The sequence below is a fragment of the Taeniopygia guttata genome, chromosome 1A (assembly GCF_048771995.1).
Source record: "Taeniopygia guttata chromosome 1A, bTaeGut7.mat, whole genome shotgun sequence".
Classification (NCBI taxonomy): domain Eukaryota; kingdom Metazoa; phylum Chordata; class Aves; order Passeriformes; family Estrildidae; genus Taeniopygia; species Taeniopygia guttata.
In genome coordinates, this window is record NC_133025.1 from 38,893,833 (window position 1) to 38,913,270 (window position 19,438).

The 19,438-nt window shown below is 34.3% G+C and overlaps 1 protein-coding gene across 14 annotated transcripts in view; it reads right to left on the reverse strand.

The window, feature by feature from the left end:
- PPFIA2 (PTPRF interacting protein alpha 2) overlaps window positions 1-19,438 on the reverse strand; it is a 279,612-nt gene that overhangs the window by 79,964 nt on the left and 180,210 nt on the right. For 11 of the 14 annotated variants that reach the window (XM_012569038.5, XM_072923120.1, XM_030260423.4 and 8 more), the window contains one exon: window positions 10,272-10,346. The exons of the other annotated variants lie outside the window; for them this stretch is intronic. In XM_012569038.5, coding sequence (XP_012424492.1) covers window positions 10,272-10,346 — 75 coding nt within the window. The remainder of the gene's footprint in view (window positions 1-10,271; window positions 10,347-19,438) is intronic. 14 annotated transcript variants of the gene reach the window in all.

Sequence of the window (19,438 nt, forward strand, 5' to 3'; positions counted from 1 at the left end):
AAGACTTTATATGGTTGCTTTTAGTACATCAAGCATTTAATTGAAAAGTACCCCTGTTTAACATATATAATTCAGTTTGAAAAATACTGCTCAGTTTGAAAAAGTGTGTTTAGCTATTTGCACTGCAAATCTGTTTTCCTCTTTTGATTACACCAATATATATCCCTATGAGTAAAAGCACTGTTCCCTAAATGATATTTTGTAGTCTTTGTTGTCACCTAGAGATTTGAGATTGTTTAGGTTTATTTTGACTGGATATGTCTGTTATGAAAACCACTATTTTGCATGTATATCCAGTTTTATCACATCTTCCTATACAGCGTATCTGTATTAAAATCACCATCTCTGCTACTGATTGTAGAAAACACAAAAATATAAAACAGATAGATAGGTTATGAGAAATATCCAGAAAGGAAATTAACCTTATCCTAGAACTACAATTAAACAATATCAAAGCCATGATCCACATGTACAAACTGAAGAATTCCCAACTTAAGTTTCGTTCCCACTCTGTTGAAATTGGATCTCAGTAGTGAGTAACAGTCTGTATTTCAAGTATTTAAAACCAACTGTACCCATTTAATTTTAGTCAAGATCTCAATACTTTTCAATAACATTCTTACTGGTAGTAATTTTCATTCCTAGTACATGTAACATCTAGAATAATGTTTTTATTTTAGGATTATTTCAGAGTGTAATCTAATATGACAGCCTTTTCTAATGCAGTGAAATGATACATATTTCTTCTTTTTTCCTTTTTTTTTGGTATGTAACCATATATTTAACATAATTAAAGGCGTTCAAACCACACTCTCCGGGTGCCAAGTTAAGAAAGCAGGTTCATTTTCTATAGATTGAACCAAGTCAAATCCTCTATAGCTCCTCTTATAATAATTTCTCATATACACTGATAGTCCACATTAGCATTAATGAAGATTATTATTTACCAATGTTGAAATTTCCTAATCAAACCCAAAATATATTTTATAGTTTTTAATTCCAAGTAAAATTATTTCTATATTTATTTCTTTTACAGGCATATGTTGGCTCGTTGTTTGTAAGACTTGCTAGTTAATTGAATTATGAATTTCCTGAAAACTCTTAGAGCTGCATGCACACTCTAGGCTTGAGATGATCCAATAGGAAAACACAAATTATACATTTTCTGGTTCATATGTTAATGGCAATACTGCTTAATAAATATGAACCTAGCAAAGCTTAAAGTTGATTTTATTTATTGACCCATGTCATCAATTTAAATATTTTACACAAATTCAGCATGTAAAGCCTATCCATACGTTAAAAATTATTATGGAAAGTAATAAGCATTAAAGATACTATGATCATTTTATACTATTTAAAATCTGATTTGAAAGTTAGTAGATAATCTTAACAAATTATCTAATAGTTTAATCATTTACAGAAATTTAAATAATCATTCTGAAGAAATTAAGCAATTTTAAAACAATACATTATTCCTGCAGATTAAAAGCAAAAGATAATGGGTATGTGTTTTGCGTTTTCATCAAGATGGATCTGCAAAAAGATAATTCCCAGTAAAGATTCATTTTATCTTGCAGTCCTATATTGCAAGTCTAATTCTTGCAATGAAACTATCTTCATCTGCTTGAATGTCTCATTTGACAAGTGTCAAATGACAAACTTCAAATGACCCCCAAGCTGACACAGACAGAAAGATAATCAGCTATCTTCTGAAACCTGAATTCATACCTCCAATGCAGGATAAAATAGCATCCATTTCAAAGTTTATGATTCCCAAAATAACAGATCAAAGAGAAATTATATATTCTTTCTGATATCTCCTGAAAGGCACTCTGTGAATACTGTGGGCAAATTAAACATTAGACATTAAAATTTCCATGGATATACTTTGAACACATAATAGTGACCCCTACAATGCATGTCAGCTAAGCACACCTTTACCCATGCACTACGATCTTTTACTTTAGGAATTTAATATGTTGAAAGTAAAGCATTTGCTAACTAGACCTTATGAAATCAGGTCTGCTGAGAGTTGCATTCCATTGATTTGTTAAGCTCCCTAAACAGATTGCCAAACAGATGACATTAAATCCAAACTGAAATTATCCTGGTGTCTAATCTCGTGCTGACTGTGAACAATCCTAAACTTACCATATACAAGTAACCTTCCAGTTTCATTAATCTCCTGGAGTTTTCAGGTGTATTGGCAAATGATTGTGAAATATGCTCAACCACACATCTGGCTTGTGTGATCCCTGGGCTCTCTCAGCTTGTATTTCTTTGGCTGCCATGCCATTTCCTCTTTCTCCTTTTTTTGCTTTGGGTGAGGAATGTGTGATAAATTAGAAATCCAAAAAATCTGCAAACTTGGAGTTTTTCTATTTTGTAATTCCCTGGAATAAAGTAGAGGAGATCTATTTATCAATCTCTGAGGCATCTTCTTTAGCTTTATAGAGCTTTGTCATATATCAATATATTTATTTGCTGTTGTGCAGTAATGTCAGGCATGCTCTGTGATGCCTCTTTACTGATTAATATAAAACACTGTACAGACCCCCAAAATAACTCAAATAACTCAACCTCATGAGATCCAGAAAACTGTCCATACATGCAGATTTATTGCAGAGTGGTTGTGTTATTTGATGATGAATACTACGTCCTACGGTTATTTAGCTGCAGGACCTCATGGAGAGCACAGTCACCTCCTTCCCATCTGCAGCCCCAACCTCTCCTCCATTAAGAAACCAGGCATGGAGCTGGGGTGAGAGGACATGTACCCAGTATTTAACTCCCAAGCATAGGTTATAGCACAGTGAATGTGATACAATTCAGACAGTGTACCAGGATTTGTGCAGGGTCTCAGAACAACAATTGTATGACAGAATGTGCACCTGAACAGATGCCACTACAGTCAGAAGCTGTCAAAAATCAAGTTATGCAATTTAGCCAAGTCCATCTATCAATACTTATGAAACCATTAACTACTGGATTGCATCCTACTTTTTCTGCTCTAGAAACAACTAAGCAGTCATCCCAGCTGAACTAATCTTTATGCTTTTAGGAGCAAGAATATTCAGAGTATCTGATGAGCCTGAGTCCTTTGAGGCACTTTACAGATCTCCTGTAAAAAAGAGTAATTGTTGCTTGCTACATCTATTGCACAGGTCACTGTGTACCTGGGCTTTACAGTAATGCTGTCCAGTCAACAGCGGCATGAGCCATGGACACCATGAGACAAATTTATACTGTTAAGTGCTACAGAGCAGCAACCATGTTTCAGTGTTCATTCTCCCACAAAATGGCATCCTGCTCCTTTACTGGAGCATTGCAAAGCAGTAATAATCACAGTAAAAATGTTCAATAAAAGCACTTCAGCATCGAAGTCAAGATGGAATATATTGCTACTAAATAAGTGACTATATATTTATCTTTCTGCAACAATCTAAACTACAATTAAGATTTGGCCACAGTTTTTAATACATAGAAAAATACAATCTCCTCAAAGGCAAAGGTCAGAAGACTTAGGCCACAAGAATTAAAAAAAATGAGAATATAAAATTTAACTGGAAGAATAGTATGAGTAGTTTTAATAGCATTTGTACTTAGATTTTTTTATTTTTACATTATAGTACTAGCACCTAATTTGTTTTCACAATGAGCAATCTATAAAAAAAATGCTTTCAAAACACAGACACACAAAATAATATACTGGAATAGCTTTATACTCATTTTGATAAAGATGCTAATTTTATGGAAAGTTTGTGCTTCAAGGTCTGAAGGAAATGGGGAATTTTTAATCTCTAGTCATCATTTATTCAGTAAATCAAGGCATTAAATCACCCAAGGTTCTATTCACGAGGGACCAAGGTTTCATTAAATCAAATATTTCTGTCAGACATAGAAATGAAGTAGATTTGAAGAGATTTGCAAAACCTATTTCAAACATTGATCTCACTGCTCTTTTAATGTATATTTAAACAATTGCTTCATAGCTGCACAGCAGGTTTTGGGAGAAGAATAAAGAATGAGGAAGTAGCAAGTCACAGCTTAACATTGCTTTTTTTACCATTTGCCATGCTCTCTTAAGCATTATTTTACTAAATCTAAATTTTTCTTTTCCTTTAATGCAAATTTCAGCTTACAATAGTTTAAGGGCAAAATCTGCACACTCATATTGATACATAGGGATGTCATAGCAAAAAATGTGAGAGGCTGCAAACTATCTCAGGGTATTTTTAAAATAAGCAGAACAAAAGTCTGCTCTTCAATGATAAATCTGTGACACTGGAATTTACTCTAGTCACACTCTAATTTTATACTTTATATAAAAAAATCCCACAAATAATTTTACAAGTAAATAAAATGAAGAAGAACTAATTAGTTCTTCTAATGTTTCAGTGTTCATTCTCCCACAAAATGGCATCCTGCTCCTTTACTGGAGCATTGCAATGCAGTAATAATCACAGTAAAAATGTGCAATAAAAGAACTAATTAGTTCTTCTAGTTCTTCTTAGCCATGACACAAAGTTCTGAGGAAAAAAATAAAAATTGCAATGAAGATCCTTGGAAACCAGAATCTTTCATCTCAGTGCAAGGGTCTGAATCCTTCCTTAACAGCAGTAAAACTCTGATGCAGCTGAATACATTCATACTTGGGATCTTAGAATATTTAGAAAATATAACCAGAAATAAAAATTGTCTTTATGACATAACATTCTAAAGACTGTAAAAATACATAGAGAGAAATATACATGAGCTAGCAAACATACAATATCAAACATTTTATTAAAACTATTAATCACACTGTCTTTGTGAAGGAATAAAAACCTTCAGTCTTCAGTTACATATTTCCTTAAGTGCTCCACAAATACGTGAACAGAGACACAAATCCTTTTAGAAGACACAAACTGGTATCTTCTAAAGAACAGATAGAAGGCATTCAACTTAGACAAAATGACAGTGCAAAACGAGAACATGACATTGGTATTTTCGGATTTGTTACAGGTGGCCACATGCTAAATGGAGAGGAAAGAGAACACAGCATTTTAGGATGTCTTTTGAAAACACCCTAAGACATTTGAGCAGCAACACATTTCTGCTCTGCAAAACCGTTTGTGAAGAAGACCAAAGCTGGTGAACTGTATTTAATATATAATTTCTGCATGGCACATGCTACACTGTGGTAAATACATAAATAGGATTAATTCACTGAGGTTTTTAATAAAAATACTTACATCTGCAAAATCATTATCTGCTGTCATGCTAGAATTTGTATGTTCTTTTAGTAGCCAAACTCTGAAGATTTTTCCTCTGCAGTAGAAGTTTATGGAAGTTGTACTAAGAAACTTCTCTTGCAAATGCAGTAGTGAGCATGTCAATAGAAATTATTCAGTTGCTATCTGAAAAATGCATTGAAATCTTAGACTTATTTGCTTCTCTTTTAGTGAAACATGAAATTAGTGAAAAAAGGTTATGGCAATGCTCTCAATATTCACAAAGGATTTTAGTGGGGCTTTTTTTCCTCTGAGAACTCAGATTAGAATTAATTGAGGACATAAAATGAAATAGTTATGGCAATTTAGCTGACTATTTGTTGTGCTTTGTTCTTTTTCACTTTGTAAAAAAAAAATTAGGCAATGGAAGTTGTAGTGCTGCTGTATTAATTTTCAACCTCTCAATTGCCATGCTACACATACTAATTGAAATGTGCAGAGAAATAAATTAATACTTTAAAGCATGTAGTATAAGAAATAATCACCAAAATATCATCATTTTGCATCATTGCCACATTTAAAACTTGAGGGCAACAATAACTTTCTGCAGAGGTAACATTTAATGAGATGGCTAAGGTCAAAGGCAGATTAAAAAGCAATTATATATAGCATTTAAAATTACATTTCAAATCAAGATATTTTTAATTATGTGCAACTTTGCAGAAAAGATATATTTTGCTACATTTACATAGGAATTTAAAGTTCAGACCACAAAGAATATCTCTTCAGAGTCAGACCTCTGCAAATCTATAGCTTATAAAGAAATAAAAAAAAAAAAAAAAACATGTAAAAGAGAGTTCAGAAAGCAGTAGCTTGTGGTGGCACCATTCTGAGAAAATATGGTGAAAGAAGGTACTATATAGGAAGGGTGTTTCAGATTCTTTGGAAAAAAATGTATGCCTCAAATCACCAGAAATAGATATAAGTCATCTACCTGGCCTTCAGAACAAAAAAAAAAAAAAATAAAGGTCCCTGATTTCCACCTAGTTTCATCCAATATTTTGATAGCAATAATTTCTGAATTCTGGATAGATGAAATTTTGTGTAAATCATATGTTCAAGAAATGCACATCTATTTTTTCCCAGTAAACTATTCCTTTTACAATACTTTTATTCCAAAAATCACTTTGAATTGTATTTACACAGAAAGCCTAAGGCCACCAAGAAACCCCTGCAAAAAAATGCCTCAACCTAACTGGAAATTAAAAATCTAGGCACAGAAATATGTTTTCATATGCAACCATGGGTTAAAGGACATACCACATTTCGCTAAGACTTCACTTTGAAATACATATGCATATTAACTAGTACAGAATATTTCATTAGCAGTAGCGGTATCACAGTCATGTCTCCAGCACCCCTCATGGTCAGAGCCAAAACTGTCCTCTGCTGTAACAATTTTACTGCATTTTTTACTGCGTTCTTGATTTTCCCTGAGCAGCAGAAAATTGGCAATTAACACAGTATTTGGAAGCTCTTTCCTGATTAAGCATATACATTTTATGCTGTCTCTGGTATGGAACATAAAGAATCAGAAATTTCAAACCATCTTCTCTTTTCAGTGATGTAAATAATTTATGAATGCTTTTATAAATGCTGTAAAATTAGCATAAGGGTACCCTAATGAATAAACTAACCCATTGTCAGGAAGAAACCCATGGTGAATGTATGCAGTTACGTGAAGCAGTGAGCTATGATCCAAAAGACCTGCAAGACCTCTGAGAGCTCCAGGAGTTAGATTTAGCTTTGAACTCAAGCAAACTTTTACAGAAGCAATTGTAACAATGAGGCTTTAGAATGAATCCTGAGTGTTTTAAAATATAATCTATGTGTCAGTTGACAGAAGCAATATAATGTTATTTGGCTTCTGGAAATAGTATTGGCAATTGAAACAAATGCTGAGGAAAAGCCTATCGTAGTACAGTGATATATACAGTCAAATCAGTAGTTTCTGCAATTTCATATTCTGCAGTCCCAATGTTTTCTGGGTTCCTAAAGTTCCATTTATTCCTTTGAGGTAATAAATGTGAGTAAGACTATATTTTTCATGCCACAGTTTCTACTAATGAGGAAAAATGGAAAAGCCAGCATTTTAATGGAGAACAAAATAGGGTTTTGGAGTGCCACTTATCATATGATTCTTATTAACACAGGAAGATGTTTCAAGGGATGGCTAACTGTTTAAAAAGAACAGGAGAAAATTTATCGGCAAATTAAGCACAGCCATTAAAAAATAATTCTAGTTCTGTAATAATTATGTACAATGCTTGATTTTATGAAAAAACCAAACTTGGAGAAAAGCTTTCAAGGTTGTTTGGTTTGTTATTTTTTTAACTATTTGTTGAAAGCTCTGGGAAACAGGGAGATCTGTTAATGGAAATTGCAACAGTTGTCATTTAACACTGCACATTGCTGCAGAAATGGATTTAAAACTGCTACTATGGGTCCTGGTCTATAATCTATGTACTCTTGAGCTGTGGAAGCTGATAGCACTTGGGTTCCTGGGAACATATGGCACTAATGGTTGGTTGTATGTGTGTAGTTCAGCATACTTTTAACAAAGATTCACATTTGTAGTGGTAATAGGAGTATCTCTAAAGCAGTAGAACAAAAGATCTTGTCAGTATCATCAACAATGAAGTTAATTCCCCTTAAGACCATGAATGACAAAACTGTGAAGATAAATGCACTTCTCTTGCCAACGAGACTCATTCTCCTCAAATTGGTGTATAAAAAGGAACCTAGTTAGCAGATTGTTGTTCAGTTTTGCAAATATTCATATACTCACTGAAAAACTTTACATTTCCCTTGGAAAATATATATAGAATAATATAACATTATTATACCACTAAGCTTTGTTACTGTGTGCCCACTTGCAGCTTGTCTAATTGCTAACAGCAAATTATAACCCTCAGCAAAAAAACTATTTGGAGAGACCATAGGTTATAGGGAAGAAGATGAGAACCAGCAAAATTTAAAAAGCACCTAAGGGGTAGGCAAATGTAGCTATGTTTTACAGTAATTTTAATTAAAAACAGGAGGGAAATTTCTCAAAAAAAATTGTTAACAGTGTCTTCTATTCATCTTGTCTACAACAGATAATGAACAGAACATTTCCTAGTTGTGAACAGTTGAGTAATGGCTTTGAGCGTAAGCAGAAATGAAAAAAAATGCAGGATGAATATGGAATTATATTACTGCAGTTATTTTGCCCCTGTCTGCACAAAAACTTACTAACAGCAATTCAGTTTGCTACAATGTACAATGCCCCCCTCCACAATCACTAATCTGCTGCAGCAAAATAAAATATATAGTCAAATAACCTTTTCCCCTAGGAAAAAATATATTTAAAGAATTTTTAATCCACTCTTTAATAAAATATAAGCTTTAATAAAATATAAACTCATAAGACAAAACCCCTTCTCCATTACCCTTGTGTACCTACATGTAAACATTCGCTACACAAACTACACAAGCTGAGTTCCCCCAACGGGTCCAAACGCCCACCCCAATTGCTCTGGAGTTTACAGTTCAAGGTGTGTTGCAATTGCCTATCCAATATTAAGTGCTTTGCATGACTCTGTTAGCAAGTAGAGCTGAAATCACCTTTGCCAGTTACAGACTATTTCACTCCCTTTGTTATGTATGTAATATGCCACAACGACTGTTAAATGAGAGCTTAGTTACTGACTAATGATGGAAAACTGCAGTTGTTCTCTCCCAGTTTTGGGGCTATTTTAATATAAGAACATTTTCAATAAGTACTCAGGAGTGTCTGCAGTTTCTTACTGTCGCTGTGTCAGAGCCACAACCACAAGCTTTCAAAAGAGGGAATATCTTTACATACACATTTCTGCTACTTTTTATCTGCTACTTGTCATATACTTAAACATAATTTTTAAAGTAATTTAATAATTTACTGTCATCATTTTATGTTTATCATACTTACAAAAAAGCAGTACTAATATCTTAATTGAAGATCCTGCTTTTAAGAAGTAACTTTAAGAAACTACCTTTTCCAGTCTAAATTAGTTAAAAATCCTTTAGGAGTCTCTGCTTTATCACACATTATTCTGAATTACGGCTATTCCACTTTTCAAGAATTGCTTGATACCATTTAAGTTTTTCCGTGGCTTCTTTCAGTTTCCATCTGAACTCTCAACAAAATGACACCACAAAATGGCCATAACCCAAAATAGCTTTAATTTAACTTGCTTATCTGGCTTATTTTTAACAGTGTTTAAAGCACATGTCAGGTGGGTTCAGAACATGAGGAAGATGGTAAGGTCACCAGCTGACTTAATTTTTTACATTATCTGTCCTCAAAATCACCTCTCTAGGGTGCAAACTTTCTTTCTATATGTGTGTACTGTACAGCTGTTCAATACAAACATGTTTTGCTGTTCACCCTTTCAAACAAAAGAGAACAGTCTGCAAACAGGAAAAAATCTCTCTTGTCCAAGCTCACCATAGTTACGTGGCACCATAGTTCACCATGATACACTGCCGTTAAAAGGGAAGAGACAAACCTACATTTCACAATCATCCATAATCCTTCCTTCATCAATGTTAACATTTATATAACCAGTATATATCCATGTGTTTTACTTAATTTTATAGTAAAATGGAAATTCAGGTTACTGAATTCTTTATAGTATCTGACATATTTGTTGGTTCATTCCTTTTTCAAGTCCAATAAGAAAATTGGGAATTTGTTTCTAGGTCTTGGATTTTGGTTTGCTTGCAAAGGAAGAGAAGGAGGAAATAAATTGGTAAACAGAAGGTTGTATTAATCTTACAACGACCTTAAAGAAGCCTCACTGAGAAGGTTACTCAGAATGTAATTTTTCTTCAGTTTTTGTTTCATTTTGGTTTTGTTTGTTTGTACTGTTGGTTTTTTTTTTCCTAACAGTTTTGAAGAAAGTGACAGGGAACACATGGGACAGAGTATTAGAGAAATTTAATCTCAAAAGGGGAGAAAGTGTTTTATGTTACCTCCTGGTTAGCAGCAGCTAGTTCTTCTTCCAGTGCAGAGACTCTTTCTAAAGAAACCCTCAGTCGTTCCCTTACCTAGAAGAAAAATCAAAATATGTGCAGTAACGTAATTTCTATTAGTCTTTAAAGATCATATAATCTGCCATATGCTCTACTGTATGCCCTGCCACTCCATTTGCAGGCATGTGTGTTGCACCCTTTCATGAGACATATTGTGTAGCAAACATTTAAACCTAACTACAGGAAAACTTAACCCATTAGAATAGGTGTCAAACTTTAAATGCCACACTGCTGTGGCATTTCACAGTCTGCCTGTAATTTTATGGAATACACAGCAAATGAAAATATTTTAAGACCACATTAGGCATAAAAATAAAACTTTCATAAACATATTTTACAAAGGATAAAGAAAAAAACATTTTCAGATGTTTTAAGTTCACTCCATGGAAGATAAGTAATCTGTTTATAGTAACTGAATGCAATAAATTAATTGAAAAATAACTTGTAGCATTGCCTTCAGGCCCATATACTAGAGATCTTTTATATCATCATGCATTTGTTTCAGTTTTGCAAAAAGTCATAAACAATGTATACTCTCATAAGCAGGAAATTCCTCTGTGTTTGCACCAGTTTCATAAATAACCTATTCTGCTCCAAGGATGATTATGATCTCAATTATTATTATTATTACCAGTGTTTAAATTATTGCTAATTATTGATTATTAATACTTAATACTAAATTCATCCTACATGTGTCTGAAGACACAATCACAGCTGATTTGAGTGCTCTGGCTCAGTGTCAGCTCATGTAGCTCATGTAACCTAAGCCAGCAATGTAGCTGCAGTCTCCCAGTACAACCAAAGGCAAATCAGACCTGAAGTGACCTCCAGTGCTGTGTGACTCTCTCCTGACTGTTAAGGGACGCTGTGACTATCCTAATCTACAGAACTTCATTAGGCACCTCATAATAAATGAGTTTATAACCTGGCTAATCAGTCAACACTCAAGGTTTACTTCTTTACATGTTCCAGCTACGCCGCAGCAATGCTGTTCCAGCTGCTGGTGCACAGATGTTTACGACTATCAGCGATGTTTGTTGGGTAAGGTACATACTCTATTAGACCAAGACATGTAGCTGGAAAATAAAGCAAAACAAAATCAATCTTTCATTTACAAAGAAACATGACATGTTTTCATCCTTGACAAATACAACCCTAAAAAAGTTGTATATGTCCTAATGCTTTCATATTTTTTCCAGTGACAGCTCTTAGTCTAATAAATATCACCTTTCCTTACACACTTCATTTTCATTTACTAATGATAGGAATGAGATTTTGCAAACAGATCACTATATCCCAAGAATGGATTAGACTTTAGTAGATGAAAACTAGTTAGCAAGACTATAAGACAGCACATTAATTTAACTTTAAAACTGGCTAAATCTAAAGATGACCATTTAAAAATAAAACTATTCACTCTTTCTAACAAATACAAATATAGTTTTCATGCAGTACTTTGAGACTTTTGTTCCTCTTTACATAGTTTATTTAAAACAACTAGTGAGAGGTGTAGACCTATCTTCAACAGGTCTGATTTTGACTCCTCTAACCACAATGGGAGCCGGTACGTAACAACTTCTTAACAAAAAAGCTAAGTTAAAAAAAAAAAAAAAGCATGGAAAAAATTACAATCATGTTTCTGGCTTCAATCACTTTGGCTGTAAGCTCTGCCTTGGGACAAGAAGACCGAGAGAAAATTCACAAGCAGGCAGTTGTTAAAGTCAAAATGAAATACAATGAGTTGTCAACTTTAATTGATTTTTTTTCTGAAACCTCCATGTATTCAAGCCCAAGTGTTTTGTAAAGGAGAATGTAGTTTAAAAAATACAATATAATATGTCTAACACTGACATTCACTTTCAATGGTGCTAGAACTTGCAAACCAACTAGGCCAGATTACTGAGGATGTCACAGCTCTACAAGGAGCTGGAATCAGAATTATCCTTAAACTTTACAACCTGTAGGACTGTAGACAGGAATCCTAGTGGCTTTTACCTAGTCACTTAGAGCTTGTAAACAACACTCCCTCTAAAAAACAGACAATTCTGGAGACACAATTTTTACATGGCACTTCAGCAAAACTAGGTAGAGAATTAATGTTTCTATTCTGACTATCAAGCTATTATATTAAAATACATTTCTTTGCATTCTTGGCCTATTGTCAGCGACAACACTGAACATTACCAGTGTAATGTTGACAGAGCAACAGTTGGAAGTTGTTTCCTTTGTCCTGCCTTGCCTTATCTAACCTCGCCTTCCTCCCATGTACATGGTTAATACACTGCCTTTCTTTTATAATGACCTAACCAAAATTGCAGTCTGATGGTTTCTGTTTGTTCTCTGAATCTAACAGTTGCTAAAGGAACTGAAAACAACTCTGCCTTGGCACAGAAAGTCTTCTTCCCTTTCATCTGACCATTGAACAACAAATTCAGATTCACATTTGCCATAGTGACATTGGAAAGGCTGCAACTAATTCTTCATTTTCAACCCAAATAACAGCTGTTAAAGTTGAGAAATCTTTGATTCTATTAATAAAAAAAAATAAAGAGTTACATCAGCACTCTGATCTGGAGGAGAAATCTGCTCTGGTTTATAAACCAGAAGCTGTAACATTATTTCTCATTTTATATTTTTTTCTCAGCCACACCAAAAAAAGTATTGCAAAGCATTTTTATTGGATTCCATCTTCAAATTTATGTTTACAGAAAAAAAAAAAAAAATCCCAAACAGAACCATCCTCATTTCTGAGATATGCAGGAAAGGTTGTTCTGGGTCACTACCTTGTTAAAGGAAAAGAAACTGGAACAAATGCAAACTATTTTTATCTGACCATTTTTGTTTGGGTTTTTTCTCAAATGATGAATGCCAATTAGTGATTGGCATACTGTTTTCTATCTTCTGGAAGTGACAGTAGGTGAGTAACTATAGTTAATAAGAATTATCTTAGTGAGATCATGTGTATCACTTCAAAAGTTACTCTGCTTAAATCTCATATGATTCTTCAACGTGTTTCTATTTTCTTGGGCACATGATAGAGCTTTACTAAAAAAGGTTTCACAAAGTAAGTCTAATCAGATGTCAACTTATCTAACAGAAATGCTACCATAAACATTTTTAAAGGACGAATACCTGGAGAATGGAAGGCTCCAGGGAGAGCTTATAGCACCTCCCAGTTTCTAAAGGGGCTTACAAGAGAACTGGAGAGAGAATTTTTACAAGGGCAGGTAGTGACAGGACAAGGTGGAAGGGATTTAACCTGAAAGAGGACAGATTAAAATTAGATATTAGGAAGATTTTTTTTTTTACTTTCAATATAGTGAGACACTGGAACAGGTTGCCCAGAGGAGCTGTGGATGTTCCATCCCTGGAAGTTTTCAAGGCCAGTTTGGTTGGGGCCTAGAGCAACATGGTCCATGAATAGTGTCCCTAACATGGCAGGGGGTTCAAATGAGGTGATTTTTAATTATTTCTTTTTAACCAAAACCATTTTGTGGTTTTATGATTTGATTGTAATGTCACAGATAGCAGAAAGAGTTGCTCTCTCCATGTTAGAGGGTGTATCCAACATATGCCCAGATGACTGGGTATTCTTCTGGGTTTTAAATGCAACCACATAATCTTTAAATGTAACATAGTCAATGTCATGTTAGCACTGCTGTCAGTGCAAAATATCACCCATCTTTCTCTGTTTCCTAGCAACTGCTTCCCACATTTTTGCTTGCTGTCAAATTCTTTCTTCATTCTCTTCAGATCTGCAGCCCATACAGAGCTTTTAAAAAACCCACTTGCACACTGGAATTGAATCACATTTTTTCCATGAACAGTCTATTGAATAAAAGTTCTTCTAGTTACCTGTTAATGAATAAAAGGATAGTGACCATGCTGACACAAATAGGCTAATTTTGCATGCAATAATATTAAGTATACTTTTCTGCCATTAATCTCAAGAGAGACAGTGGGGTTTTGATTCTTAGCTAAAACAGTAACATCTCGTAGCTGCTTTCCACTTTCAAGATCAACTTTACACTTTTCTTACAACACTGATCAAAAACTGAGTTTGGAGAAGTTGCTTCTTTCTTCTTTCTAAATGTACATTTTAAAAGTTGAACCCAAAGTTTAAAGCAAAATAGGAAAAATGTCTGCAGAACAACAAACATGTTCAGTTAGATATTAGAAGCCAAATAGAACTACAGAAAGGCACAAGTACCATAATATTTTTTCTACCTTTTTTTTTCTTCCTGAATTGCATATAAGGACTATGTATTTCCTGACTACTCAATGTCTATTCTAACCATGAAGTTAACATGAGCTTTTATTTTTTATTCCGCTCTAATGATTTCAAGGAAATATTATCTTCGCTTGCTTTTTTATAAACAATTCCATGTATATTCATATATAATATCACAAAATATTTGGTAGTGCTGTCTTACATTAGTTCCACAACTTTTCATTGCATGAAAAAAACCCCACAACAAAGGTATGAGCTACTTAGCAGCAGCAAGAGAAGTGTTTGAGACCCGTAGCATTTAGGACAGGGTGAATAACTGAAAGGAGGTTTCCACTCTGTAAATACTGTTGCAAATTTAACCTGACTTATACAATAGCAAAGGCTATAAGAAATATTAAGTCAGAATTTCACAATGGTCCTAGGCCAAATCACTCCTATGTTCTAGTGTTTAAAAGGTCATATTTTTTTAATAGTGCTCATTGTCTATAAGATATAACCTAACCTTACACTTAGGTAAAACAGTCACTGAATTTAACTTCTCACATGATAAAAATTTAAAATTGCCAGCAGAACTGTCCATGTGCTTTGGTTTTGTATTTCCAAAAACGGTAGCATAATTAGGTATGCAAAACTTTTTTGAAAATATGTATAGCTTCTGTCAAAATAATTTTAATAATAATAATAATGATGATGAATACAGTTCGTGTGGTACCAATTTCATGTGCTGTGGTACAACTTACCCAAGGAGACACAAAAAGATTTTTCTGAGGGACACATATAATGATAAAAATCTCTAATCTAAATTACCTCTGTCATTAGTTGTCATTATCCCCATGCCCTAAAGTGCAAATTCTCACTAAATACATCAAAAGTGCAAAAACAGTCTGTGAAGACTTTTTTGGCACTACTAAGCTCTCTTACAGATAACGGGGTAAGATTAAAAGCATACTCTTATCACTTCCTCCTTACTAGAAGGTACCTACTGGGTTCAGCCAAACAGGACTGGCTCTCTCACATGGGAAACTCATGACAAGTTTTCAATCTCCAGGCCTGTGGATAACGAGAGGGATCCTGAAGGAGCTGTCAGACTCTGAAAAAACTGCAATGACAGCCACATTTTCTCAGAATAATGCAGTCACAGCTGGGATCTCTCTGTGGTGATCTATCTTTTGAACAAAAGGTAAAGGCAGAGCCCAGACTTCATGTAATAGCTAGAAAGTCAACAGAGTTTTAAATAAATTAAGGTATCATTCCTGATTCTCTTTATACTTAAACAGGCCTGTCTAGAAATTTATATCTTTTATTTTTCACTTTCCAATCTCTTTGTAGTTTTCATTGCATTTTCTTATAATAATGAAGATGGTTTTGTAGTTCTTGTAGAGTGCATGTAACAATCCTTTAATGATCAGTCAAGTTTTGTGGTAGAGCTTGTTACAACACATCAAGCTGTTTTATTGTAGGAAGTGAAAACATGAAAAAAAAATTGCATTTAGGAAGAATTTTAAGATTTTCTTCATATTTTTGTAAGTTTAAGGGGCAAAACTTCTCATGAAAATGTTTTGTTATGCTTTTCCAAGAATGTAACAACTACATTAATAGTTTCAGTGTCAACATTTTTTGTGAAGAAAAGAAATTAAAGAAAAATTTGCATTATTCATTTGCAAAGGATCATGATACATTTCCAGTGCACTTTTGAAGGTTTCTATTATTCTTTATCCATTAACCTATTTCAGCTTTGTGTGCATTTTCTGATGGGGCACTGTTTGTTTTGCTGTGGTTTTTTGCCTCAGTTATACTGTGAAATTCTGCCTGCAGGTCTCCTCTGAGCACAACAGCAGAGTCTGTGCAAGTGAAGCGTAATGCACAATACAGGAAGATAAGACATACAAGTCAAGGGCAGTAGATTGACTCCATCCATGGATACCAAGAGACTTGTTTATTTTGTTATAGTAAGGCCTTTTTCTGAAAGTAGCACAATTCAGGGAGATTCCTGATGACTAGAAAACTCACAAATGTTTTGTCCTTCTTCATGAAATACAGGAGTTATCCAGGAAAGTACAAGGGGAGTATAGGGAAGGTTATAGAGCAAATCTTCCAGGAAGCATTTTCAGGCACATAAAGGACAAGATGGTGACTGGGGAGAGCCAGTATGGACTTATCAAAACTAAATGATACCTGGCCAACCTTACTGCCTTGTGTGACGAGAGGACTGGCTCCATGGATGAGGGGAGAACAGAGAATGCTTTTTGTCTTTACTGAGGTTTTCTGCAAGACCTTCCTTTTATCCCAAGAGAAACTGGTGAGATGTGAATTGGTGAAATAGATTCCATGGTACACCAGAAATGGATTGGACTGCAAGGTTCAGAGATTTGTGATCAGTGAGATGACGTCTGTGTGGCATCCCAGTGCCATAAAATACATAACCCATAAGAGAATGAGACAGACTTCACAAAAAGAAAGCAGTTTTGCAGAAAAGATCTAGTGGTGAAAAAGGCCAGCCCATAGTTTGGCCAGTGGGTTGGAGGAAATTATTATTTCCCTCCCGACTTTTGAAGCTGCATTGTTTTGGGCTCCCTGGTAGAAGATATTGGTAGATTTCAATGAAGGCCCACCACTCACAGCATGTGAGACAGGCTGAGAGAGCTGGGTCTGGTCAAAGTGGAGAAGGAAGAGTTTGTGGGATATCTATTGTTGTCTACAAGCAGCTAACTAGAAGATGTGGAGGAAATAAGGCCAGATTCTTCTTGCAGATGCAGGAAGGGGAGACCTTGCAGGACAAGAGGGAACCAGTGCAACACTCAACAACAGAAACTCCAGATAGGTATTATGGGAAAAAGTTACAGTGAGGGTGGTGAAACACCAAAATCAGTTTTCTGCCTACAAATATTGAGAAGTTATTGGACAGGACCCTAAGCAACCTGAAACAGTTGGCCCTGCTTTGAGCAGGAGGTTGGGCCAGATGTCTCTGAGGAGCTCAGACCCACATTCTTCTACTAGTCCCTGAAAACCTTCAATGCATTTTTATAAGTGGATTGATTTCTTATTTCTGAAGGTTTTGAAACAAATCTAACTTACATAATTTTTCTGTCACTATGCTGAATGTATGACTCACATGCCATAAAAAATTTTTAGCACATTTGGGTGCATGCACTCATTTTTACTTTTATTATTTTAAAATAAAAATCACCATAATGCTGACAATTTGTGAAATCATTATATTATCAAGTATCTGAGCAATATATGCAACATCTTTGATCCAATCCTTCCAGAGACACTGCAACATAACCATTTTTATGTAGGATTTGTCCTTGAAAACAATGTGTGCCAGGTTTATAACAAATTATTTTAACACAATTATTATAATTATTATAATAATTAAAATAACAAATTTTAAAAAATAATTTATTAACCTTTACTGGAGTTATCTCAGAATGTTTTATAGTAACATAGAAATAATCTAGTTTATTTTTTATGGTAAAAATATCATCTGTTGCATCAAAATAAAAATGGTTCCACACATAGGTAAACAGTATGTCAGAAAAAGTAATTTTAAACAAGCAATTTTAAAGCATGCTTTATAATGGAATGAATCTTCCATTAATATGATTGCAGATGGTTGACTTTTCTACCCTGATAATTGTTACCACTGGTACAGGAATAAATTAGATACATAAGATGTCTACCTGTGTCATTCCAAAATTTTTTAATGTGCTGAATGCTGATTTTAATCTCTTAGATTTAAAATAAAATAAGAATAGAATTTTCAACAATATAAGTCAAATTTTCAATAATGCAAGTAAAAGTATTACATGTAGCTTCAATCTAATTCTGTACAATGCTTTTCAAAACGGGATGTAATATAGACTGCATAGTACCAAAATACTAAAACATTCACAAAAGAAAATGTGTATGAAGTACACAACTATTGAATAATCAGAATCAATTTCAACTTTAGTTCTTAAGTGTTTCTCATACTTATCCAACAAAATGTCAGAAAGTATAAAAGCTGGAGAGCTCCCTACCCTAGTTTTATCGATATTTAAAATGCCGGGTAAAAGATCAAAGCTCAGAGCATAAACCCCATCAATCCTCAAAAGATCTTTAAATAATAGAGGATTTTTAAAGTCTTAATGACATCCAAAAGCTTATTACAGTGGCTAGAAGTAATTTTCTAGATTTTCTTTAAAGATGGTTTCATGATATCTGAGTAGAACATATAAACCAAAAGATATACCTAAACACACAATAAGTTTTTATTTGGTCTAAGTCCCTTAAATTTATTCAACTTTGAACCTGACAGTTAACCTAGTATGACTCATAACCCACAGTGTCTCATCCTTTCATTACCAATGATATATGTATTGTTATATATCTACAGCTACCTCACTCATTAAGTCAACTTTCTGAGTATATTTCTGAAAGTTAAATTTGTTACTACGAGACCAGTAAACTGGTAAACAATACAGCTCATCTGTGCAGTCAATGGTTTCAGATGCTGTTCTGCACAATGTCATCTCTGCTTACCCAATCATCTCAGAGAAGCAACTCAGCGATGAGCAAATCAGCCAAAACAGACCCCATAAGGAACAGGGTTCTCTGCTCATGAGCCCTGTTTCTCATGTGCTCCCTGCATGTGTAAATTTTGATTGTTGTAATTCAAGTATATCATCTTCCTAGCATACTGTTCCTAGACTTGGACTGAATTTTGGTAATGTACACCATACTCAAAATGATAATTCATAGTTGTACAAAGTTTTATTCCCTCTGACTATAGTCTTTCCAGCACAGGATACGTGAGGAATACATGTGGAAAGACCATAGCATGACTTTATGACTATATCATTGGCTTTTTGCCTCGATTCTGCAGGCCTTTCAT